The 22532-nt window shown below is 47.3% G+C and overlaps 2 protein-coding genes across 2 annotated transcripts; one reads left to right on the forward strand and one right to left on the reverse strand.

Moving 5' to 3' along the window:
* The first annotated feature begins 4882 nt into the window (after positions 1-4882).
* On the forward strand, positions 4883-9600 carry LOC133371278 (cis-aconitate decarboxylase-like). The gene is made up of 5 exons (XM_061598503.1): positions 4883-4943; positions 5983-6170; positions 7133-7222; positions 7648-7853; positions 8676-9600. Exons 1-5 carry the CDS (start codon positions 4883-4885, stop codon positions 9598-9600), a joined length of 1470 nt encoding a protein of 489 aa, XP_061454487.1.
* A 6938-nt stretch (positions 9601-16538) lies between these two features.
* Positions 16539-22164, reverse strand: GLOD5 (glyoxalase domain containing 5). Its single transcript, XM_061598611.1, has 4 exons — positions 22092-22164; positions 19749-19907; positions 18239-18394; positions 16539-17531 (listed from the first exon to the last, which is right to left on the reverse strand). Exons 1-4 carry the CDS (start codon positions 22161-22163, stop codon positions 17397-17399), a joined length of 522 nt encoding a protein of 173 aa, XP_061454595.1. The 5' UTR covers position 22164; the 3' UTR covers positions 16539-17396.
* Between the last annotated feature and the right edge of the window lie 368 nt (positions 22165-22532).

A 22532-nucleotide genomic window follows, 5' to 3' on the forward strand; every position in this document is an offset into this window, starting at 1 on the left:
GGCTTCCCACAGGGGCATCTGGTTGGCCACTGTGAGGAAGAGGATGCTGGGCCCCTTTTGGCCTGATCCAGCAGGGCTCTTCTTATGTCCTCATGACATAGAAAGCTGCCTTATGTCAGTTGAGACTAAAGGTCCAACCAGCTCAGTGTTGCATACACTGGATGGCAGTGGCTCTCCGGAGTCATAGAAACTGGGACAGTCTTCTTGCAAAGCAAGTGCTCTGCCACTGACCTGTTGCCTTGGACCAAACCTGTTGTCTGAATCAGGCCAAAGTGGGGGATGGCAGGTTTCCATTCCAAGTGTCTGTTGTCCTGTTGAGCTCAACCATGGGATCTTCACATCTGCAGTGAAGTGCCCTCTCATGGGCTTATGACAGGCAAAGGCCACTGCCCAGAGCATCTCCTTTGCGTGCAAAAGGTCCCATGTTCCACCCCTGGCAACTCCACGTAAGGCTAAAACCTTGGAAAGCCACTGCCAGTCAGTGCAGACCTGGAACGGGGAACCTGGTGTGCTTCAGCTGCCACTGGACTGCAGCCCCCATAATCTCTGACCATTTGCTATCCTGCTGCTGGGAGAGGGAGTCCAATAACATCCAGAGGGCCAAAGGTCCTCCATCCCTGGTGTAGACAAAACTCAGCTAGATGGGCCACTGCTTTCCTTTGCAACAAGGCTGCTTCCTGCTTTCTGGTGAGATTGCAACAATCCCTGGGCCTGTGAGCATAAGGGATAGGTGCTGACTCTTTAAGAGTTCCTGAGGCAGGAAATATTCACAGGCCTGCTCCATCTGGAAGATGCAGGGTAAAAAAACTGACCAGCCTTCATGCTGTGTGGTATTGGGTGGGGTCCTGTTCCTCTGCCTGTGATGTCTTTTGCCTCCCTCTTCAGTATTAGGAGACCCTCTGTGGCGCAGAGTGGTAAGCGGCGGTAACGCAGCCGAAGTTCTGCTCACAGCCAGAGTTCGATTCCAACGGAAGGAGGAAGTCGAATCTCCGGTAAAAGGGGTCGAGGTCCACTCAGCCTTCCATCCATCCATGGTTGGTAAAATGAGTACCCGGCATATGCTGGGGGGTAAAGAAAGGCCGGGGAAGGAACTGGCAATCCCACCCCATATATACGGTCTGCCTAGTAAACGTCGCAAGACGTCACCCTAAGAGTCGGAAACCCGTCACCCTAAGAGTCGGAAACGACTTGCACTACAAGTGCGGGGACACCTTTACCTTTTTTTCAGTATTAGGAATGGAAGCTTCGGAACCCAGATCTGCCCACTTGCTATGCTTAGTAGTGAGGCTGGGGAGTATGTTGCCAGGGCCTCCTAATGTTTGCCAGGATAACATGCCTGTCCCTTCCTGCCCATCTTTGTTGAAAGTTCCTGCCTTTGAAGGGAGGACCCCAATGCAACCTCCTACATGTATGGACAGGGCTCACCCACAAACCTCCGGGCAGTTGCCTTGTAAGGCAGCCCAGCTTCTGGGGGACTGTTCATCTTGTTCTGCTCTTGCAGTTGCAAAACAGATAGATGCTGATGTTATGGAATATCAGGCATGGTTAATGGTGTAAGCACCAGATTTTTAAAAAATTATCCTTCTCTCATCCTCTGATTTTTAGCACTAAACACTCCATTTCTATTCTACAAATAACAAATTATAGCTGAGTCTATTTGAGCCAAATAATATACAGACTCTGTATACACCGTCAATGCAAAAACGATGGCATTCTGATTTCCAGCAGAACCCTAGGCATGTTTACTCAGAAGTAAATCCTACTGTTTTCAGTGAGGCTTAATCCAGATGAGTATATATAAGTTTGCAAGTTTCCATGTGCCTCTGCAGACAGAACTACGTGCATTTGTCGGCATGGGAGAGAACGAGATACCACCCGTCATTGTTTTCAATTTAATGTTTAAATGCAGGATGCTAATTCCCCCTTCTGTTTACCTCTTTTTAATATCTGTGCAAATACAGTTGTTATTTTGAAGAGTCTGGAAATGGTAGACACAGACTCTGAAATGCAACCACCTCTGGACAAATGTGATATGGTACTCAGATAGATACCAAATATTAAATAATTATCTTTGAATTTGATGGAATGACTTCTGTTTGCCAACCACCAATACCAGATCTGAGCGATGCTATGCCCAGATATTTACCATTTGCCACAGGTGATCTATATAGCCCTATTATGCAAGGCTGGATGATGGGATGAACTAGCATTGTGTATATACCATAATACTCAGTGCCATAATCAGATATCCCCTAAGACAACATGAAGTATAGAATCTACTGGCCAAAGATTGAGCTTTCCATACTGGCAAGCATTTTTAAAAACACATTGTAAGAAGGAAGCTGGAATCAAGATAGATTTGGTTCCTCCTCAGCAAATTATGGGATGAATGTGCAGAACCATCAAGAGACGACATTCAAGGTACAAGAAAAAGACAAATCATGTAAGCAACGAAACAAAGCAATATAAAGCAACAGACAGCAAAGACAAACAGAATACTGAAGGACTCTCATGTAGAAGTTACCTGCTCTGGGAGAAATTTTGACCAAGTGGCCACAAGGGTTCTCCTCCTCATTTCCTGGTAAGTAACAGTTTTTATGATCACCTTAGGAAACTGGGAGGAGCCGAGTCAGGGTGTGCGAACATGGGCCTGTTGTGCGCTTATGTCGTTTTCTTGGGAGTGGCACTTATGGCATTTTTTCTTGCTCTGGGTACCTTGAATCCTGCCCCTCCCGCAAGCTATTGTTCTTACCCACTGTTTCCTGAGAAGAAAGGGGTTTCCCTTAAATTAATTGTCCCTTGACAGGAAAAACCAGCCCCTTTGAGTCCACACTGTGGCTGATGTCACCACCCCTGAAATCTATTTACAAGGGAGATATAAACCCTGACACTGAGGAGGTCTGAAGTGAGAGCAACTCCCACATCACTTTGGAGCAACATCCCACAGCTCAGGAACCAGAAGCAGCGGCCAACATGGGCTCTTCTACCTTGCAGGTAAAGACTTGGTGAAGAGCTTATTTGTGGGCCAAGACTTTAATATGGTCCTGTTTTCCCAAAGAAAAGGGACAGTCACTGGGCTGTTGCATTTCTTTCTCTTGTGCATTTGGATCACTTAAGATAAACTGCTCTCACAAGTTTTGCTTTTATGGGGAAATTAATATTGTTATAGTCACCCCTTCAGAATTTGACTTGGTCTCAGATGATGAAATTCTTGTATTCCTCTGTGCTGTCACTTCTTCTAACTTCAGGGCAAACCTTCAAGCTGGGAGCTTTGAACAGCTGATTTCCCCCTGCTCGGCACCAAAACTTACACACAGAGTTTGTTTTCCCTCTTGGCCTTGATTTGCTCATATTTAAGCAGCTCAGAGAATAAACAGTGGAGTGTTTTTCCAGCACCACCTGATTTGCCCCAGTGACAAAATGCCATCTCCTTCTTTTCTAGAGCGCCCACAAGATCTTTGCTGCATCCAGGCATTTGCACAGAGTGTCTGCTAAAGGTTTGTTTCTTTCTTTGTGTAAAGGCTTTTAAAGCCCCCTCCCCTCAAACATGGGTAACAATTAATGCAACCCCATCTCTTTTCTTAGGACCAAACTAGGTGTGATTGTTAAATAACTGTCTCTGCACTAAATGCAAATAGCAGTTGCTGGGAGGGCTGATAATTATGGGGAGCACAGAAGATGGGGAGTGGGGATTTCAACCCAACCCTCCCCTATTGTAGTCCTGACGAAAACTGCTGTTTTGAAATTCTTTTGGCAGGGAGGGGAGTGATGCCATCCAGGTATTGTTGGACTACACCTCCCATCATGTTGGAGCGTAGGCCATGCTGACTGGAGCTGATGAGATTTGGAGCCCAACAACACCTGCTGTGAGCTGTATAAAATTACCAGCAATTAAAGAAGTGAAATAACTAAACAGCCGAAGAAATTGAACACTTAGAGAGATGATAAGGACATATCAGGATTCACTGCCATTAAGGGCTCAAGCAATAGCCTGGAATCTGAAAGGGAGGTGAACTTGCTTAAGATGAAATTCTGTCAGTTTCATTCATTCTTATTTACTTGACAAGATTTATATACTGCTTAATCAAACAAAGCCTCTAAAATAACAATAAAACTTGAAAAACAAGTGCAGATAATAAAGTTATCCAAATACAGATTGGGATCTGCATCTGAGTAAGCCTGAGTATGTCCCATTTAATGGCACTGCTTCCTTAAGCAGATTCACCTTGCAGGGACGTTGTTATTCTCTTGCACTGTGAATCGGGGCTGGAACTGCTACCTTTAAATCGATTAATCCATTAGTCAATCAATTGCAGCCTTGGAAGGCATCCCAAGGCAATTGGGCAGCACATTTTAAACTGAGTTAATTTTTAATATAATTACATATGAAAATAGCAGCTTGCAAGTGCCTCTTAGAACAGGTACTGCCCCTCCCCCTGCTGTTTCTGACACCCCGGAGGAGATGCCTCTTCCAATTCTGGCATCTGTTGTATGACATATTAATAAAGTAAGCTTTTTCTTCAAAACAATTGTTTTAGATGTATGTAAATGTATATAGAGTTAATCAATTAACTGATAAAAACAAATTTGATGAATTGACTTACAGTCTCTTTGATCAGTTGATAAAGCCCAATCTGGAGTGATTCTATATGAAACCACCAGGGCAGGATTTGTGATTGATAGAAATTGATCTAGGCAGGATGCTCAGCTTCTGAACGTAAAAGGATCTAGCCTTGAGCAGGATGGCTCAGCGGAGACTGCCTAACAACTAGATGGAAAGAGCTCTGATTACTTTAAAGAATGAGCTGTTTAGAAATATAATATACACAGAAGGAAGAACGCAACCCAAAGAGGTTTTCCATCCCTCCCCCCGCTTTCTGGAATGCACTGTGTGGTGGAAAGGTGGCTTCCTTCTGAAAACATCCTTTGGGGAGTGCCTTTGGGTGAGGCTATTTGAACTTCAAATGTTACATGCTTTCTCCACTGCTGCCTTGCTGGAATATGAACATATGAAGCTGTTGACTGAATCAGGCTATAGTTCTGTCTGTCCCAAAGTGTCTCTTGTCCAGCCTTCACTAATCTGGCTTCCTGCAGATGTTTTAGATGACTATGTTGGCTGGAGCTGAAGGGAGCTGTAGTCCAGAACATCCGGAGGGCACCAGGTTGGCAAAGGCTGGTCTCTTCTGACAGGCAAAGGCTCTCCAGAGACCTGAGTTAGAGAGGAATCTTTTCCAGCCCTGGTATCTGTTCCCTGGAGATCACAAGGATTGAACTTGGGGTCTTCGACATGCAAAGCAGGTGCTCATAGCCCTGGGGAGCTAAAGGAATAAGTAATGTGTTGAGTATCTCTCAGTTTTGCCACTGATTAGAATCACAGAATCATAGAGCTGGGAGGGGCCTATAAGGCCATCCAGTCCAACCCCCTGCTCAATATAGGAATCCAAATTAAAGCATATCTGGCATGTGGCTGTTCAGCTGCCTCTTGAAGGCCTCCAGTGTTGGAGAGCCCACCACCTCCCTAGGTCATTGGTTCCATTGTTGCACCACTCTAACAGTAAGGAAGTTTTTCCTGGTGTTCAGATGAAATCTGGATTCCTGTAACTTGAGCCCATTCTTCTGTGTCCTGTACTCTGGGGCCATCAACAAGAGATCCTGGCCCTCCTCTGTGTGGCAAGTTTGGAAATGACATAATTTCGTTCTTTGATCCCACAATGCTCCTTCCAGGTCACCGGAGCAGGATCTTCATTTTCCTCCTCCAGAGCTGGGCAAGGCTCATGAAAGCTCTTGGGCCACCTATCCCTCTGGCTGACTTCTCACCGTTTTGGCTCAGTGGCTCTACCTTCTATGCAGTGTTAGCCCCACTGAGGTCCATAGGACTGGCTGAGCAGGATGGTGACACTCAGGGTGACAGGGCAGAGTCTGAAATCCCAACCCTTGAAGCACCTTTTCTAGCAGTACACTTCTGCTCTCTCTCCTTGGCAGTCCTGGAGAGGAGCACGTCAAAAGAGACAGTCACAGGCAGTTTCGCATCCTTCATCCACGGCGCCCGCCCTGATCACCTCTCGGATGTGGTTCACCATCGGAGCAAGAGAATGATCCTCGACAGCATCGGGGTGGGGCTGGTGGGCAGCACGACCCACGTCTTTGATATTGCTTTGCGGTATTGTCAGGTGAGAACAGCACGAGTCTTTACAGCAGGCCCAGATGCAATGGAACCCAGTGCTAAAAGTCGAGGAACTCCCTTGTTGAAACGGCTGCATTTCAAGGGTTGTTCCGAGAAAGTGAGGAATATCTCATCCTTTCCATTGCATACAGTTTCATGCCAGGATAAAGGTTGTCCTTGGACTGGGCTACCTCCTGATCAGCACATGACAATTTTCCCTGCAGGGGTCATATCTGTGATTGGACATTTGCAGATTACACATGAACGCATGTCAAAGAGGGCTCTTGCGCTCAGGGTTCTTCCTGCAGGCTTCCCATTGGAGCATCGGGTTGGCCACTAGGAGAATAGGATGCTGGACTGGATGGGTCCCCTTTGGCTTGATCTAGAGGCAGCCAGGCTCTTCTGATGCTGTTTTGGTCAAGATTACTTGGGGGCTGGTGCAAACCAGCTCTAGGAAATCTCTTTGTCCCACATGAAATGGGATGCGTACAATCCTGTCGCATGGGGGTTCTCAGCCCAGCCCCTAGTCCCATGCCCTCCCTCTTCTTCACTATAGCTGACATCTTTAGGCCGAGAGGAAAATGCATTGAGTGACGTAGAGAATCCAGCACCATGCAGAATGAAATTGTCTCAGGGATCCTTGAAGAGGAATTCTGATATTCTTTGTGAAAGCAGAGAGTTGAATCCAGCTAAGTCACACTCAGTGCAGACCCATCGAAATCAGTTGACATCACAAACTTAAGACTATTGGTCTCAAATGGGTCTACTCTGAGTATGACTTACCTGTTAGATACAAGCCCCAAACCAGGGAAATCCCATGGACAGGAAGGCCTGTCTTAAAATAAATGGTGTGGCTCTCAGGGATGTGTGTCAGTGGGAGGCTCTGAACATCCCCAGGCTAGAGGCGGCGATGCCACGGAGGTGGCCCTGTCCTTCTCTCACTGGCTTCTCATTTCTCATCGACAGGAGACATACTCTCCCAGCCCCATCAGCAATGTCTATGGAAGGAAAGGCCTCAGGCTGGCTCCTGCTCTGGCTGCCTTTGCCAACGGCGTGGCGGTAAGGTGTTTGCCCTCTTTTGTGCCCTGGAGGGAGCCATGCATAAGGAGAGAGGAACTGTGGGATGCTGGGTGGGTGGGCAGCCTCCACTGGAACAAGGGATGTAGCACTGAGGATTTTATTCATGCTGACCCAAGAGAGGATATTATTTCCCTCACCAATTCTGTCTGGACTGCAGCATCCAATGGGGCTTTATATCACCTGAATGCCAGCCTTCAGTAGTCCTAACATGCATCTCTCTCTCTCTCTCTCTCTCTCTCTCTCTCTCTCTCTCTCTCTCTCTCTCTCTCTCTTATCCTTCTTCCAGAAGAATTCAGGCATTTTCTCCATCAGAGCCATATTCCAAAACCTAATGCATGGCTTACTGTCAGCCACATCTAAACGCAAAGATCTCCCCTGATTCCCATTTCCTGTCTCTCTTGCAGGCTCATTCGATGGACTTTGACGACACCTGGCACCCGGCTACTCACCCTTCTGGAGCTCTGGTGCCGGCTCTCCTTGCAGCCGCCCAGATGCTGCCAGCAGCCTGCAGACCCAGCGGCCTCGACTTCCTGTTGGCTTTTAATGTGGGCCTTGAGGTGCAAGGAAGGCTCCTGCGCTTCTCCCGCGAAGCTCACAACATCCCCAAGAGGTAACTGCTGTTTGTGACCTCTGTGGTGAGCCTTTGCTAGACAATCAGAAAGCAGCGGGCCTCTGTTGGTGGAGGAGCATGGCAGCTTTTCTGTTACTCAGGATTCTTTGTTGTTTTGGCCAAGGCTGCAACTAAGGCAGAGTGGCTGGCACAGAAGCACTAGGACAAGAGGGGGGCAGCGGGGGTGTTAAGGGAGGAAAGTCAGTAAAATGCAATCAGACCCTGGCCTTTGTGGACCCCAAGACGATGATGATTCCCACTCTTCTACCGTCGTCATCAGAGTGGCTAACAAAATATACACATATATTATAAAGTATAAAATACAATTTCACCAATCTGATGGGATCAGAATACAGAGAAGAGCAGCAGCTTGAAGAGTACTTTTGTGTGATGCAAAAGTTTGCCTGCTACTCAGTCAGCTGAGCTTAGTTGGCTTAGTGAAATATATCACTTGGCCTGTTTACTGTCTCTTCTGAATTTTGTCCTCTCCTGTCTCTCATAGTGGAGCAAATCCCTGGCACTGCTCCTTTGCATTTGTTGATATATTTAAAGTGGTCACTGGCTAAGAAGGAGGGTGGGCTCCCCTCCCACAGTTTAGACAGGGAGCAGAAAAAGGTGCTAGTCCCTGTGGACATATTTGTGTTTATCACATCCTGAATGCACAAGGTGGGCTCCAGCATTATAAAACATAAACAAGACTTCCCTTGCTGGAGGGCCCCCAACTCATTCCATAAAAGGCTCACACACACACACACACAGTCACCTCGGGGGCTCTCTGACTCACCCGTGCCTGCCTGACTACCTCTGGGTTTTCCTGTCCAGGTTCCATCCTCCCTCTGTGGTTGGCACCATGGGCAGCGCTGCCGCGATAGCCAAGCTCCTCTCCCTGGATGCAGCCCAGTGTGGCCATGCCCTGGCAATCGCAGCCTCGCTGGCAGGGGCACCCATGGCAAATGCTGCCACCTCGGCCAAGCCCTTGCACATTGGCAACGCCACCCGCCTTGGCCTAGAGGCGGCACTCCTAGCGGCCCGTGGGATGGAGGCCAACCCACTCATTTTGGACCATGTCCCCGGCTGCGCTGGCTTCAGTGCTTTCTATGGAGACTACCAGCCCAGGCCACTCAACCTGCTGGCCAACAGCCACTGCATGTTCCTCCTGGAGAAGCAGGACGTTGCGTTCAAGAGCTTCCCGGCCCACTTGGGAATGCACTGGGTGGTGGAGGCTGCCCTCTCGGCCAGGAAACTTTTGATCCATGACCCCAGCTCCTCCCTCTCACCCTCTACTATCCACACCATCGTCCTGAGAGTCCCACCCTCCAAGTACATTAACAGGCCCTTCCCTGAATCCGAGCATGAAGCCAGGCACTCGTTCCAGTTCAATGCCTGCACGGCCCTCTTGGACGGGAACATGGGCATCTCTTCTTTTGAGGAGGGCAGTGCCGGCCGCCAGCAGCTCAAGCAACTGCTCTCCAAGGTGGTGGTGGAACACCCAGAGGACAACGAGGACAACTTTGACAAGATGTATGCTGAAGTGGTGCTGATCCTGCAGAATGGAGACATGCTCACTGGCCGATGCAACACTTTCTATGGGCACTGGAGGAAACCTCTCAGTAGAGAGTCCCTCCTGAGGAAGTTTCGGTCCAACGCATCTCGGGTGCTTCCAGAAGACAACATAGGCAGCATTGTTGAAACAGTGGACAACCTCGAGAACCTCTCAGATAGTTCCTTGTTGGCTTCTTGCTTGTAATGCTGAGGATACTATGGAGTCTCAAAAGCCTAACCACAACAATTATGATGATGAAATGGTAAACAAACTAGTTTTCAAGTTCTGTAGGATACCCCCATCTAGCCAAAAAAAAAAGCATGTGTAATGAGAATATCTTATGAATATGATCATTCATCATTTATTCCAGTTTCAGAGACTACTGGTTACAGCTTTTGGGTCTACTTGGTTCATCATTCTAGATGTCATCCCACTCAAGATCCACCATGGACTAAGAGCCTAACTCAGGGGTGGCCAGTGGAAGGGCCTCCAGATGTTGTTGTAGGACTCTCATCAACTCCAGCTGGCATGACCAATGGCCAGGAATTATGGGAGTTGTAGTTCACAAGATCTGGAGGGTGCCACATGGGTTATACCTTTGTCTAATTGAACTGTGAGTACTAAATATGCTGAGAATTCTTTCTGGAAAGAAGAAGAAAAATAGTCAAACTTTTATTTAAAATAAAATGCCAAATGGGTGATCAGAGAGAGAACAAAGTTTGTTCAATGTGATTTCTTGCAGAGATTCCTTGTTTCCTTTCTGCCTTTATATGACTGAATTTTCATTTTTCTGCTGGTCAGAAAGAAAACAGAGCAGCTGTCCCCAGCCTGGTGCCCTCCAGATGTTTTGGACAGCAACTCCCATGAGCCTCAGGCACACCTTGCTGGCCGCAGCTGATGGGAGTTATAGTCCAAAACTTCTGGAAGGCACCAGGTTGGAGATGGCTGAAATAGAGCCTTAGAGCTGCAATTAATTGAGAGTGTGTGTTAATTTGCATATGGTAAAATGAATATCTGGGATCTTGTTTTCTGAATTTTAATGCTCATGTTCAGTTTTATATTATTACATGAATGTTCACTTTTAGAGGTGCAGTAATGGCCACCAGCTTGGACGGCTTTAAAAGAAGATTAGACAAATTGATGGAGGACAGGGCTATCAATGGCTACTAGCCATGATGGCTGTGCTCTGCCACCCTAGTCAGAGGCAGCATGCTTCTGAAAACCAGTTGCGGGAAGCCTCAGGAGGGGAGAGTGTTCTTGCACTCGGGTCCTGCTTGCGGGCTTCCCCCAGGCACCTGGTTGGCCACTGTGAGAACAGGATGCTGACTAGATGGGCCACTGGCCTGATCCAGCAGGCTCTTCTTATGTTCTTATGTTCTTAGGTGGCTGTCAAATTTGGGTGAGCACATCCTGAAATTTTGGTTACAAAACCCATTCCAAATATTAAATGTCTTTGCCTTTAAATAGAAAATATTTTCCAGGAAGTATACTTATATAATACTTTAGACCCCTTCTGCCTTGAGAAAGGGAGGCAGAGAAATGGTTTGCCTAAAAATGGGTAGGTATTGTAATATCCTAACTAGTGCTAAAATAAATTGGTGATGGAGAGAGGATTCTTAGATTCTGAATGCACTACAATTCTGAATGTACACAAAGTCTTTGCTGAAATAGGAAATCTGTGTATTAATCATTCTAACATTGATACTTGATCTAACAGGGGTTTCATGGCGCTTGCATTTAATGACTCTCAATTTGGAAGGCCCCAAAGCATTTGTCTATGCACATGAAGATTATAAAGAAACACGGGAGATGAATTGATTAATTGGAGAATTGTTTCTGCAATAACCTTCAGATGGGCATCCCCAGAAGTGATTTGCCTGGTGATTATTTAAGTTGTGAGGATATATTGTTACAGTGCAATTAAGATTCTAATGAGCTGTGAAGCTGCTTCGGTCCCTTGGCTATCAGTGCAGACATCCCCCGAGTCTGGTCCTGCAATGGCTTGAGAAGTTACTCAAAATGCTGCATGTTTATTCTTCCCAGTTCCTTGCAGTGCTGCTCATTCACACTGTTGCATGATTGTGTTTGTATGGGAAACATTTTAAATAAATTATGATCTAGAAAAAGGTTTTTTGTTGGAATCTGCTTTCCATAAGCGAGCGTGGTTCTACCATCTGTGGGGGGGAGAGGGTGGCAGCATTACTGAGTCTTGTGGCTTCCTCAGTCTTTCAGGCAGCTTGATTAAGACGCACAGAGAGCACAAAGACAGTCCCCCCCAGACCACCTCTTTTACGGACCCTGCAGACTGCCAGGCCCATAACCCCTGCCCCAGAACTCTGCTGCTGCAGCTCCTTTTACATAGCCCCATCCAATAACTTGTCAACAGATCTGCAAGTGCAAAGTTTCTTTGATAGGAGATATTGTCCAACTTGACACTCACCCCCAACCCTTCCCTGATTCCACCCCCTTAATTTTGGCCATATCCCTGCTCGCTAGAGATCTAGCACAACTCATTCAGATTTTGGCTCCTTAGAGGCATGCTGCCTTCTTATCCATGACCCCGTAGACCTGCCTGCTGTCCAAGCATGTTTTTAGGCTACAAACTTAGACTGCAGCATAACAAGGTTATAAGCAGATGTGCACTAATTGCACCCCTAAGCACTTTCCAGTGGGGCAGATATAGGAGGACTGTTGCATCAAAACCAGCAAAGAGTCTTGGGGCACCTTGAAGAATGACACATTTTATCACGGCATAAGCTTTCATAGTCATGCATCTGGTGAAGCAGCCTCTACTCCACACAAACTTGAAAATGGAAATGGACTGCCTTCAGGTCGATCCTTACTTATGGCTACTCTATGAATAGAGTGTTCATGGTAAGTGGTATTCAGAGGGGGTTACCATTGCCTCCCTCTGAGGCTAGTCCTCTCCAGCTGGCGAGGGCTGCTCAGCTTGCCACAGCTGCACAAGCCAGCCCCTTCCTTGTCCGCAACTGGCAGCTGGGGGGCAACTGGGCTCCTTGGGACTATGCAGTTTGCCCACGGCTGCACAGGTGGCAGGGCATGTCACCCCTGAGCCACTCACTGTGCGGGTGATCTTTAGCTGGCCCTTGACACCCAGGAGACGCGAGCGGGGATTTGAACTCACAGACTCTGGACTCCCAGCCAGGGTCTCCTCCCCACTGTGCTATTCCAGCCACAAAAATGTGTCAGTCTTCAAGAGACTCTGTTGTTGTTTTTTATCCCTTGGCATGTGTTTGTGGGTTACAGAACAGTCACAAAAGCTGTACCCTCTGAGTTGACAAAGAGAATGCTGGAGCTGTTTTCTGGTTAAAAACAGAAACCGTGGACCGCTAAGCAAAGTTTCTCCTTCCAAGAGAAATGAAGACTTGAGACAGGCAGGTAAATAACATTCCTGGAGTCAACCCCCAGCAGTCTGGCTCATGTGATTCTGAAAATAGTAAGAGCCTGGCAAGCGACCTACCGAAGTCCCATAAACAACCCCAAGAAAGAAGACCTTGTCCCAGGTTCTGTGATCAGATTAGACTTTCCTCACAGGTGTTTCCTCGCAAACAAGCATACTGAGTAAGGAATTAGGGGTTGTAGATCACCACCTTTTCCTTGTCAGCGCTCCCATGCCCTTAGGAGCTGCAGGGAAGGCAGAAAAATCCAACAGCTACAACTGTGCCTGGCATGGAGATCTCAAGTGCACATAAGGTCAAGCTGCTGGCCAGACAAAAGTATTTCTTGGCTTGCTTGAATTTGCTACCTGCCCATCCCCACAAAGTCCCAAATGACAGAAGCAAGAATTCACTGGCTTCTTCACACCATTTCTGTGCTTCTGGTATTGAATAGCACCAACTGTAGAAGTCGTGAAGGGCCTCTTTGGGGCAGCAAAGCTCTCTTGGCTGGGAAATGAAATCCCTTTTAAAGAAGCAGCATCCTAAGGGTAAAGAAGACACTCTTTCTAAACTTCCCAAATCACCTCAGGATGATGGAACAGCGGGAGTGTGAGCTCACCCCACAAAGGCAGGGTGGAACATTCAGCCTACCCAGGGGTGGGCAGGAGAACTAGTCCCAGGTGCAGGTGGCCTGTCCTGGGCCTCATCACAGGATCCCGCCCCCTCACCCTTTGATGGAGCCTGAGCCAGGGCTGGGTCCAAGACCGGAGCCTCCTGGTCTTCCTCTGAGGAGGACTCCTCTGGCTGGCACCAGATCTCGCTTGCATTCTGCCAATAATTGTGCCCCCCTCCATTCCAGCAATTGCACACTCTTCAAGGTGCCCTGCACCTTCCCTGTCTGGTTTGCAAACCTATGAGTTGCATTTTTTTAAAAAAAAGTTTTTAAAGATGTTTTGTTTTAATGTATTTTAAAGTCTGTATTTATGATGTTTTAAAGTGTTTTTAGTGTTTTTGTTTACTGCCCTGGGCTCCTGCTGGGAGGAAGGGCGGGATATCAATCAATCAAGGTACAATGAGTGGGGGAATCCATCCTGAGGCTTCTGCAGGCCTCTTGTGTAAACTGCTGCAAGACGAGCTGCTGGAGCTGTCCATGGTGATGAAAGGAAGGGCTTTTCTGCTTGACGCGCTGAGCCCATCGATGTGAGCAGCACTCAGCCTCCCAGCAGAGGCTTTTGAGGCCTCCACCCTGCTGGAACAATTGAGGGCCACCTATTCTTTCACATTCAGCCTGGCTCTAAGGACCTTCCTGGTCATGGTCACAAATGCTTATTCATTGGCATCATTCTTCTACTGTACTTAGAAACAATGATGGACTAAAATTAAAAATGGTGCACGTGGAATATACAGCGTAGGCACCCTAAGGCTATCCATTGGGGGCATTTGTAAACCCATCTGTTGAACTTTATTTTGAAAGGCTCTGCATGGGCAGATTCAGAGAGGCCCACTTGACTATTAGCTGCCCCTGTAGCCCACCATTTTTTTCAGCCATTGCTGGCTAAACACCTCTGGGCACTCCCTAGCAGACTGGGAAGGTGACTTCTTCCTCTTTGAACTCCTGGTAATGAGCACCACGTCCTTAGAGCATCCTGCTTCCACAAAATGCAGCCGCGGGTCTCACTTGGGACCACTTCCCCACTGAAGTCCTTTGCTTGTTACTTTCCAACTGGGCCTTGGTGATTTTTTTTAATGTGTTTTCCATATGAAATTCTTTGCAGCATAAACAGTCTGGTGCCTAATTGGGCTGAAAGTTAAACATCACTATCGGTGACTCAGCTGAGGCCAGGCCATGAGCACCCGAAGGTCCTTCATGCCGACACTCCTTGCATTGCCCTTTCATAGGGCTTCTTACAAGAAGAGTGAGATTCAGGAATGTGTCCACACTGGGTGGGAAACAAACTTCTAGGAGACCTGTGGGGGAAAGAAAATGCTTCCCTCAAGGAACTCCTCTATCCAGTGTCCAATAATGGATTATCATGACACTCACATCCAGTCTAAACTGGACGTTATACAGGGTGGAAAGATGCTGCAGTAGATACCACTTCTTGACTTGTGGGTTCCTGGCTTCTAGGCCACTGAGGGGTAATGAGCCAGCTTTTGACCATAAAGTCATTCTGGGCTCAGAGTGCCACCTGGTTTGATCTTTTCCACCTGCCCTGTGAATGGACACCCCTGGTGTGAAAATGGTGGGCAAAGCAAGGCACCAGAAACAGCAGCCCACTCATTCTCAACATGACAGATGTTTCAGGACACACAAGAAGGCCTGCCATTTCTAGACACTGCTGCCTTCAGCAGAGTTGGGGAACGGCAGCCACCTGGGTGCATCTGGAGCAGAGTGGCTTTTCACCCTCTGTTGCCTTTTGCCTCTCGGTGACTCACCTCAGAGTGGACTGTTCTCTGAAAGGCTACCAGTACCATGTGCAGGGCAGGCTAGATGGGCACAGCTGTGCAGTCTCAATGAGTGGATGAGACAATGGTGTCAAGAGGAGGGGTTTGGATGTGTTAGGCACTGGGGAACATTTTGGGACTAGCCAGGCCTGTACAAAAGGGATGGGCTCCACTTGAACCAGAAGGGAACCAGACTGTTGGCACTTAAAATGGCTCTGATACAGTATAAGGCTTATGTGTTAGTGTGTTCATATGTACTAACTAATCCAACTTTATTCTAGTTATTGGCCAAAAGGTGTTCCCCAAGAAAGTGAGTTTTGGAAAAAGTGCTCAGGAAAGATATTAAGAGCAAAACAGCCACCCTTCTGGATCAGACCAAAGGTCCATCCGGCATCTAAGCAGATACCTCCAGGAAGATGACAAGCAGGGCTTGAAGGCAACAGCCTTTCCTCATTGGCTGTGCTTCCCCCAGCGACTGGCATTCAATGACATGCAGCCAATGAATTTGGATGTTCCATGCAACCATCTTGACTAAGAGCCATGGATAGCATAGCCTCCTCTTCCTCCTCCTCCATCATTAATCTGTCCTACCCCCTTTTAAAGCCATCTGTGGCCATGACCATGTCCCAAAGTTGCAGATACTGTAAATTAATTATACATTGTGTGCAAGTAATTTATCTAGTCTGTCCTGAATCTCCTGCCCATCAAGGCCTAAGACACGATGAGAGCGCAGGAAATAAGTCTTGGGTGGCCGAGGGAAGGAGAGAAAGGGATGGACATGCAGGGATGATTTCTGCTCCATGATGAGCTCATTCTCATGTGGTACTTACAGCAAATGCCAGGTGTGCCAGCCAGCTTGGGGCACCTGCTGCCCAGGATTTGGCTGGCAGTCTGAACATAGCCTGAAGGAGGAAACACGTGCCAGCCTCCCTCACCTGGCTTCCAGTCCCACCCTCACTTTGCAATGACCACTTGCTGATAAGGTTTTGTGAGAAACTGAATTATTTACTGCTGGGTTGGAAACACCAGTTTGGTGGAAACACCATGTTCCTTTGAGGAAAGCAAGGCTGCCATCTATTGGTGAGCCCAAGACCTTTCTCCTCATTATGCTAAAAAAAAGCACGCCTTCTTGAGGGTTTCATTCCTTCCAGCTGCTAAGCGGTGCTACCCAATCGGCTTCTATTGCCTTTTTTAAAACCTATCCCACCACCTAAAACCAAACCTCCATCTCTGAGAGCATAAGTGATTTATACTACATCATTTTGTGTTGTTTTTAAATGTTTTTATGTTATTGTACGCTGCCCTGATATTTTGCGAGAGTGGTATATAAATACTTTTATAAATAAAATAAAATAAAAACTGCCATGTTTCCCTTTAGTTTGGTGCTCTGCCTAATAAGGAGCACTGTCTGTTTTGCTTGAGGCTGGAGATGGGCCAGGGTAAGTAACAGCAGGCTTTTCTATTTCAGAAATGGAGAGAGTGGTGGGACGGAAAGCAGCCATTGTGCATTTGTTTATCCCAGCTAATCCTAGATGCAACCTGAAGCCTGCATAGTATTCAGTAGAACCCAGTCCGATGTAAGAGTAGAGACACACTTCCTGTTCTGACAGTTCCAGTGCGTCTCCACCTCTGTCTTCTGAAAACGGAAGCACACGACGCTAGTCAAACTCCACCCCTTTTTACAAAACTTGGTGGGATCAGCTGAAGTGCTTTTAAAAAAAAGATATTCAGCTTCAAAAAGATTATGCAACTGATTGGTAGGTCAACTCGTTGCCCCTCCAGGTGTGGCCAATGGAAATGCTTTACTGTAGGTGACTAGTGTGCTCACCGTCCATCCTAGATTCGCATAGCAAACTCATTCTTGGAGTGTGGTCCCTAAAAATGGCACCATCAGCACATAAAAGGGAGGCATCAGCAGACCTTGAGGAACCCTCCAAGGTTATCAAAGGTGCAATAAATTTTTGGGGGGGCAGCCCAAGGGATGGGAGAAAATAAAACTTCTAAGTGTGTTGGAATTCTTGGCTTCTGATTCTCTTTCCTCAGAAATCAGATTTTTTGAAAGGCAGACACCAGGGCCTTGATCCATTTGTATCTGAATTTCCAAACCTAAATTGGATATCCTGCATTCGTGGTCTCTGCAGGTCCAGAAGAGAACACTCAGTGCTCTGAATGACTGCTGTAGTTGCAGATCTCAAGCAGGTTCTGGTCTGGATCTCGGAAGTAAACAGATGTTATTGGGCCAACTGCACCAGTTCTGGACACTGGTCCTTCTTCGATGCTTACTCCGCAAGCCTGTAAGAAAGGTACAGGGGAATGACGCCATCTATTCACAAAATAACACTTATCCACCACCACCACCTTCCTATATGAGAATGTGTAGGTCTGAAGGTGCAGCTCTGGGCAATCCATTAAACGAGGGGTGGACAGAAGGTGGACCTGGATCTCTGGGGAATTTGTAGTACTGTAGTAGATCACCAAGGGTTTCAGATGCTCGATTGTTTAACAACAGCTCATCAGAAAGCTCCCTACCTCCACCCAAAATAGGCTGTTGAGATGAAGAAGGCTTCAGGGGAAAACCTGGAGTGGATTTCTATGTTACAGAACTGTGATCTCAGTTATGGTACTGAAAACAAATTCCTGGGCTGAGAATGGGCTCAGAGCACCCACTGCTCCTTTGCTTTATGTCTGCCCAAAAAAGGTTGGCTTTCGGTTCCCTGCTGTTTTGGGGGTTTGAGTACATTATTTTGTACACAACTCCAGTTAGTGTTACTTAGGGTCCTACTAAGGGTCCTAACTTGGCCCTACCTCTCTCTTTGGATGCCGAAACTGTATTTCTAAAAGCTCAAGTGAAATTTTAAGTTACTGCAATGCTAGAAATTTGGGGACTGAAAGAAAATTTCTGTGGGGGTCAATGCCCTTATTTCCCCTCTGCCATTGCTACACCCCTGGCTTGGACCATTGCTCCAGAGAGCCACCCCTGCTTGCAGCACCTGCCTGACCTTCAGGTGTTCCATCAGCTGCTCCAGCGGCATCTCCGTGGTGAGGCAGATGTCCAAGGAGCCAGGGGTTGGCCTGTGGGCTTTGGGCTCAAACTCCTTCCCCACCTCATGGAGGTTAAACTTCTGGTTGCCAAAATGCAAAGCCGTGCGATTTCCCTGTGAAGAAAGCAAAAAGCATGCATGGATTCAGTGGGACGGGGACATTGAATGGTACCCAAAGTAAGTGACTGGTGTTTGCAAATACAAAGTTTAACCAGAAGATGATGAGCTGATGATAGAGACGTGCCTTAAGGCACAGATGAGGACCTTGTGGTTCTTCAGATGTTGCTGGACTCCATCCGCCCGAGCCATCACAGCCAATGATCAGGGATGATGGGTGCTGAAGTCCAGTAACATCTGGAGGTCCACACATTTCCCATCCTGGCCCTCAAGGCTTATCTCTGTTAACAGCAGGGCTGTGTGGATACCTGAATTAAAAAAACAAACTAACAAAAAAAGCTTTTCTGTCCAGATTTAACCCAAAGTATGCAAAATTGCCATTATGTGCTTATTTTCCATGATCTGTCCTGCTCTAGCCGGTTATGGAACCTTCATACACATGACATGATGGTGGTGCAGTTACCCCCAGGAAAACCTTGCGGAAGTCTAATGAAGTCTAGAGACTGCTTGGAGAGTAGCAACTGCCAAGAATCAAGCCTGGCATTTACCTCTCACTACCACCACCAGGGACTAAAACTGCCACGTGTGTTCATAGGCTCAAGACAAGCGCCACGTTGTCCCTTTCTTTTGTGTTTCCATTTTGGATCCACATTTTGAAACTGGGAGCTTCTCTGCCCCCTCCCCCCCCCCCATGATGGAGACAAATCTGTCAGTGCCAGTTTCTCCATTTTCTAATCTTACATTCAGCTTCCCACATTTCCTCATCAGTTGGCAAAAGTTTTAAAAAAGAGGTCCTCATGCAAATTTGCAGATATTCTAGTATTTCTGTATGCAATTTTGCCTCATCTATACATTTTTTGCAGGCAATTTCCGCTATAATAATATACAGTTTTGGACGTTATTTTCTCTAATATCCTCCTCTTGCATTCATTTTCAATGCTGCTGTTTCGTTGTTTTGTTACGTGGCTTGGTTTTATGTTTTCAGTGTAAACTGCACTTGTTTTAACTGCCATTTTTGTCACTCACCCTGGGACCATTCGGTGCAGCATGGGCTGCAAGTGTAAACAAACAAGTCATATCCACACAACCTAATATATGATTTTTTCTACATTTTTTGTTGTTGCTGTTGCTGGAGAACTGCATCACAAATCTGGAGCAGTGTGAATTTTGAAGGATACCTGTGTTTTAGTTTGTACGGTATATTGTTCTAGAAAGCGCAAATTAGTAAGGTTTGCATTAAAATGCAAAGCTAACCAAATTTCTCCCTCTCTCGAGTCCTGACAGAAGCTGAGTCGCTCTTGTTCTTTCAGGACCTGGCTATGATCTGGGTTGCCGTTCCCAGTCCAAGCACCTTGAAGGAGATGACATCCATGCCAAGGACCCGAGAGTAGAAAGCAGCCGTGTCCTCAATGCTCTTGACAGTCATCACCAGATGATCCAGGTGGTGGATGAGACCCCAAGGGGGTGCCTTGCTGCTTCCCTCCCAGGACATCACCTGAGGACCAACAGCCTGAAACGTGCAAGGAAAGGTGCAATTACACAGTACCAAGAATGGCTTGCCACCATGACTGTGTGTGTCTTCCACCATCACACCACACACAGGCAGGATTCCTGAGCACGGACTCCTAAGGAGATTGGCTTCTTTGGTTCAAAAACACAAAGCAAGCAGCCAGCCCTCAAGGCCACAGAGACAGACTCAAAAACATGATGTGGGTGATGACTTCTGGGACATGGGAAACAAAAGGATCTGCCTTCTTCCAAGCCAGACCATCAGTCCATCTAGCTCAGTGTTGTCTACACTGACTGGCAGCAGCGCTTCAGGGTTTTAGGCAGGAGTCTCTCCCACCCTACCTTGAGATGCTATTGGGGATTGAACCTGGAACCTTCTGCATGGGAATCAGATGTTCTACCTCTGTATGGTGTGCATGTGCGTGCACGCATGCAAGCTTATATATAGACAGGTGCTTCATGTTCATGATTACTGCACAAATTGCAGAATTCTGCTCTTCTTGCCACAGAATTTTGGTTAAGCATCTTAGATGAAAGTGGCTTATTTGGCAGGAGCCAAATCTCCCCACCCCATCCACTTCTGAAAGGGGAATCAGCACCCTTGTGCTCTCCAACTAGCCTATTGGCCAGGAAGGACAGTCCCAATGTACTTTCCTGGCCTGGCCCCACACTGCCCCTCTTTCATCTCTGTTTCTTGCCTTTGGGAGATGGACTCTGAAGATTCTGCTAAGCCTGAGTTGCTGGTGCTGTCGTTCATCAGAGTTCAACTTCCTCTCCAGGGAAGCTAAATTTCAGGTTGCATTTTGTCTCTGATGCATCCTGTGCAAATTCTGGCACATGGACAGCAAGGCATCAAGGCTGCCATTCTGCGCACTGTAGCTGCTGAGGTGTATTTGGAACTGCTGTTAACGGACTATAGAAACAACTGTGCCTTTTTTCCTGGTATATCTTTTAACCAAAAGAGCCACCCCCTTCTTGACTTTTAATGCAGGAGGTTGTCAGAATATATGAAGAGAGCAGTGAAGAGCCATTAGGAATGAGTAACTATGCGCAGAGAAAGGGAGGGCTCATAACTAGGGACGGGTGAGGATTTCAATTCAGTTTGCATTTCAAGCTGAATGTATCAAATTCGCACTTTCTGAAACTGTAAGAGAACCAAAACACAGCCATCCTTTGACATTCACACTTATTTGAATTTTGTGATGCAGTTTGAAAGCCAAACAATGTTTACAAAAATGCATTTATTGGGAGAAAGTGTGTATAACGATGTATGTATGAGTGAAAATAACAGGCGAAAATGCATTATATGACAAGAAATGACTTGCAAAAATGTATACTTGAGTCAAAACTCGCTATAAAATGTGTTTATTAGGAGAGATTCGCACTAAAATGCTGGAGAATTTTTTTTAAAAAATCACAAATTGCTACAGAAATGTGAAGAACTGAATTTAAGATTGGAAGAATGAGAAACTGAGAGAACTGAATTGCCAGCTCTTTCCATTCATATCATAAAAGTGGAAAAGAATGTGTGTGTTGCAAATATTTTCCTCTGTGGAATGATGGAAAGGGTGCCCTCCTTCAGGGGTGTCACTAGGGGGGTGCGGCAGGTGCAGGCCACACCGGGTGACACCACCAGACAGGGGTGACACCCAGAGCCACCGCCCCCAGGCACCGCCTAGGCACCAATGAGAGTCTTCACGTGGCGCACTGGCTGCCTTCCTCGGCTTTTAGGAAGTGGAAGCGGCGGCAGACAACGAAGCGGCGGCGCGCTCCCGGGCCCTGTCGTTTGGCCATGTGCGCGCACTTGACCACAAGCTCCGCCGTGCACATGATCGCTCGGAGTCAGAGAGAAGGCGCTGCGGGCTGCACCGGGTGACACCAACCCTAGTGACGCCACTGCCCTCCTTCTCTTTCCTTGCACCTCATCCCTGGTCCTGTGCTTATGAGCAAGGAGGCCTTTGACCCCCCCCACAGCTGCATTTTGCTTTCTGATTTGAGAAACAAGAGCTGTTCAGAGCCTTTGCTGCCTTCACACTGAGCTCTCGCAATGCGTAAGTTGAACCCCGAAAGTGTAGCCCTCACAGCCACCCACTTCTTGGATTCAGAGTCCATGTTTAGGGTCCCCATCTTTGGAATAACTGCCCCCCCCATTGAAAGAGTAGGACAGCGGGGAGTGGATAAATACCTGTAAAGGTAAGGAGCAAGCTCTGCACAGCTGTTTGGGGGCCAGGAACTGGAGACTCGTCCAGCTCAGCATTCCCTGGGCTGGGGGAGGAGTTCTGAGGCCGGAAAACTTTGGTTTGGCACTTCAGCATGAGAAGGATAACCAGGCTTGGCTGCACGTGCACAGCACATCATTGCATAACGAGTACATGAGCAAATGATTTGCTAACCTGGCTCATGGCTTGAGAAACAACACTGCATTGAACTGGGATTCCCACAGGAGGGAAAGTGGGTGCTTTTATGATTCTCAGAGGGCGTGTCATTTGGGAGAGCCATTTCAGGACTGCTCCTAGCCACAAAGTCACTTTAAATAGCGCCTTGTTTTCAAATGCTGCTTCTCTCCACACAGCAGAATTGTGACGTGGAACACCTGAAATAGCAAACTGGACACCAGCAGGGGGCG

This window comes from Rhineura floridana, chromosome 16 (genome assembly GCF_030035675.1).
Source record: "Rhineura floridana isolate rRhiFlo1 chromosome 16, rRhiFlo1.hap2, whole genome shotgun sequence".
Classification (NCBI taxonomy): domain Eukaryota; kingdom Metazoa; phylum Chordata; class Lepidosauria; order Squamata; family Rhineuridae; genus Rhineura; species Rhineura floridana.

What these genes read in the sequence shown, in the direction of transcription:
- LOC133371278 (XM_061598503.1), top strand. Translation starts at nt 4,883, where the DNA reads ATGCACTGTGTGGTGGAAAGGTGGCTTCCTTCTGAAAACATCCTTTGG. An exon ending in TTGCTTTGCGGTATTGTCAG is followed by an intron (nt 6,171 to 7,132) that starts GTGAGAACAGCA and finishes CATCGACAGGAG; the next exon opens with ACATACTCTCCCAGCCCCAT. An exon ending in GCTCACAACATCCCCAAGAG is followed by an intron (nt 7,854 to 8,675) that starts GTAACTGCTGTT and finishes TTTCCTGTCCAG; the next exon opens with GTTCCATCCTCCCTCTGTGG.
- GLOD5 (XM_061598611.1), bottom strand. Translation starts at nt 22,163, where the DNA reads ATGCTGAGCTGGACGAGTCTCCAGTTCCTGGCCCCCAAACAGCTGTGC. An exon ending in CTTGCTCCTTACCTTTACAG is followed by an intron (nt 19,908 to 22,091) that starts GTATTTATCCAC and finishes TGCACGTTTCAG; the next exon opens with GCTGTTGGTCCTCAGGTGAT. An exon ending in AGCTGATGGAACACCTGAAG is followed by an intron (nt 17,532 to 18,238) that starts GTCAGGCAGGTG and finishes CCTTTCTTACAG; the next exon opens with GCTTGCGGAGTAAGCATCGA.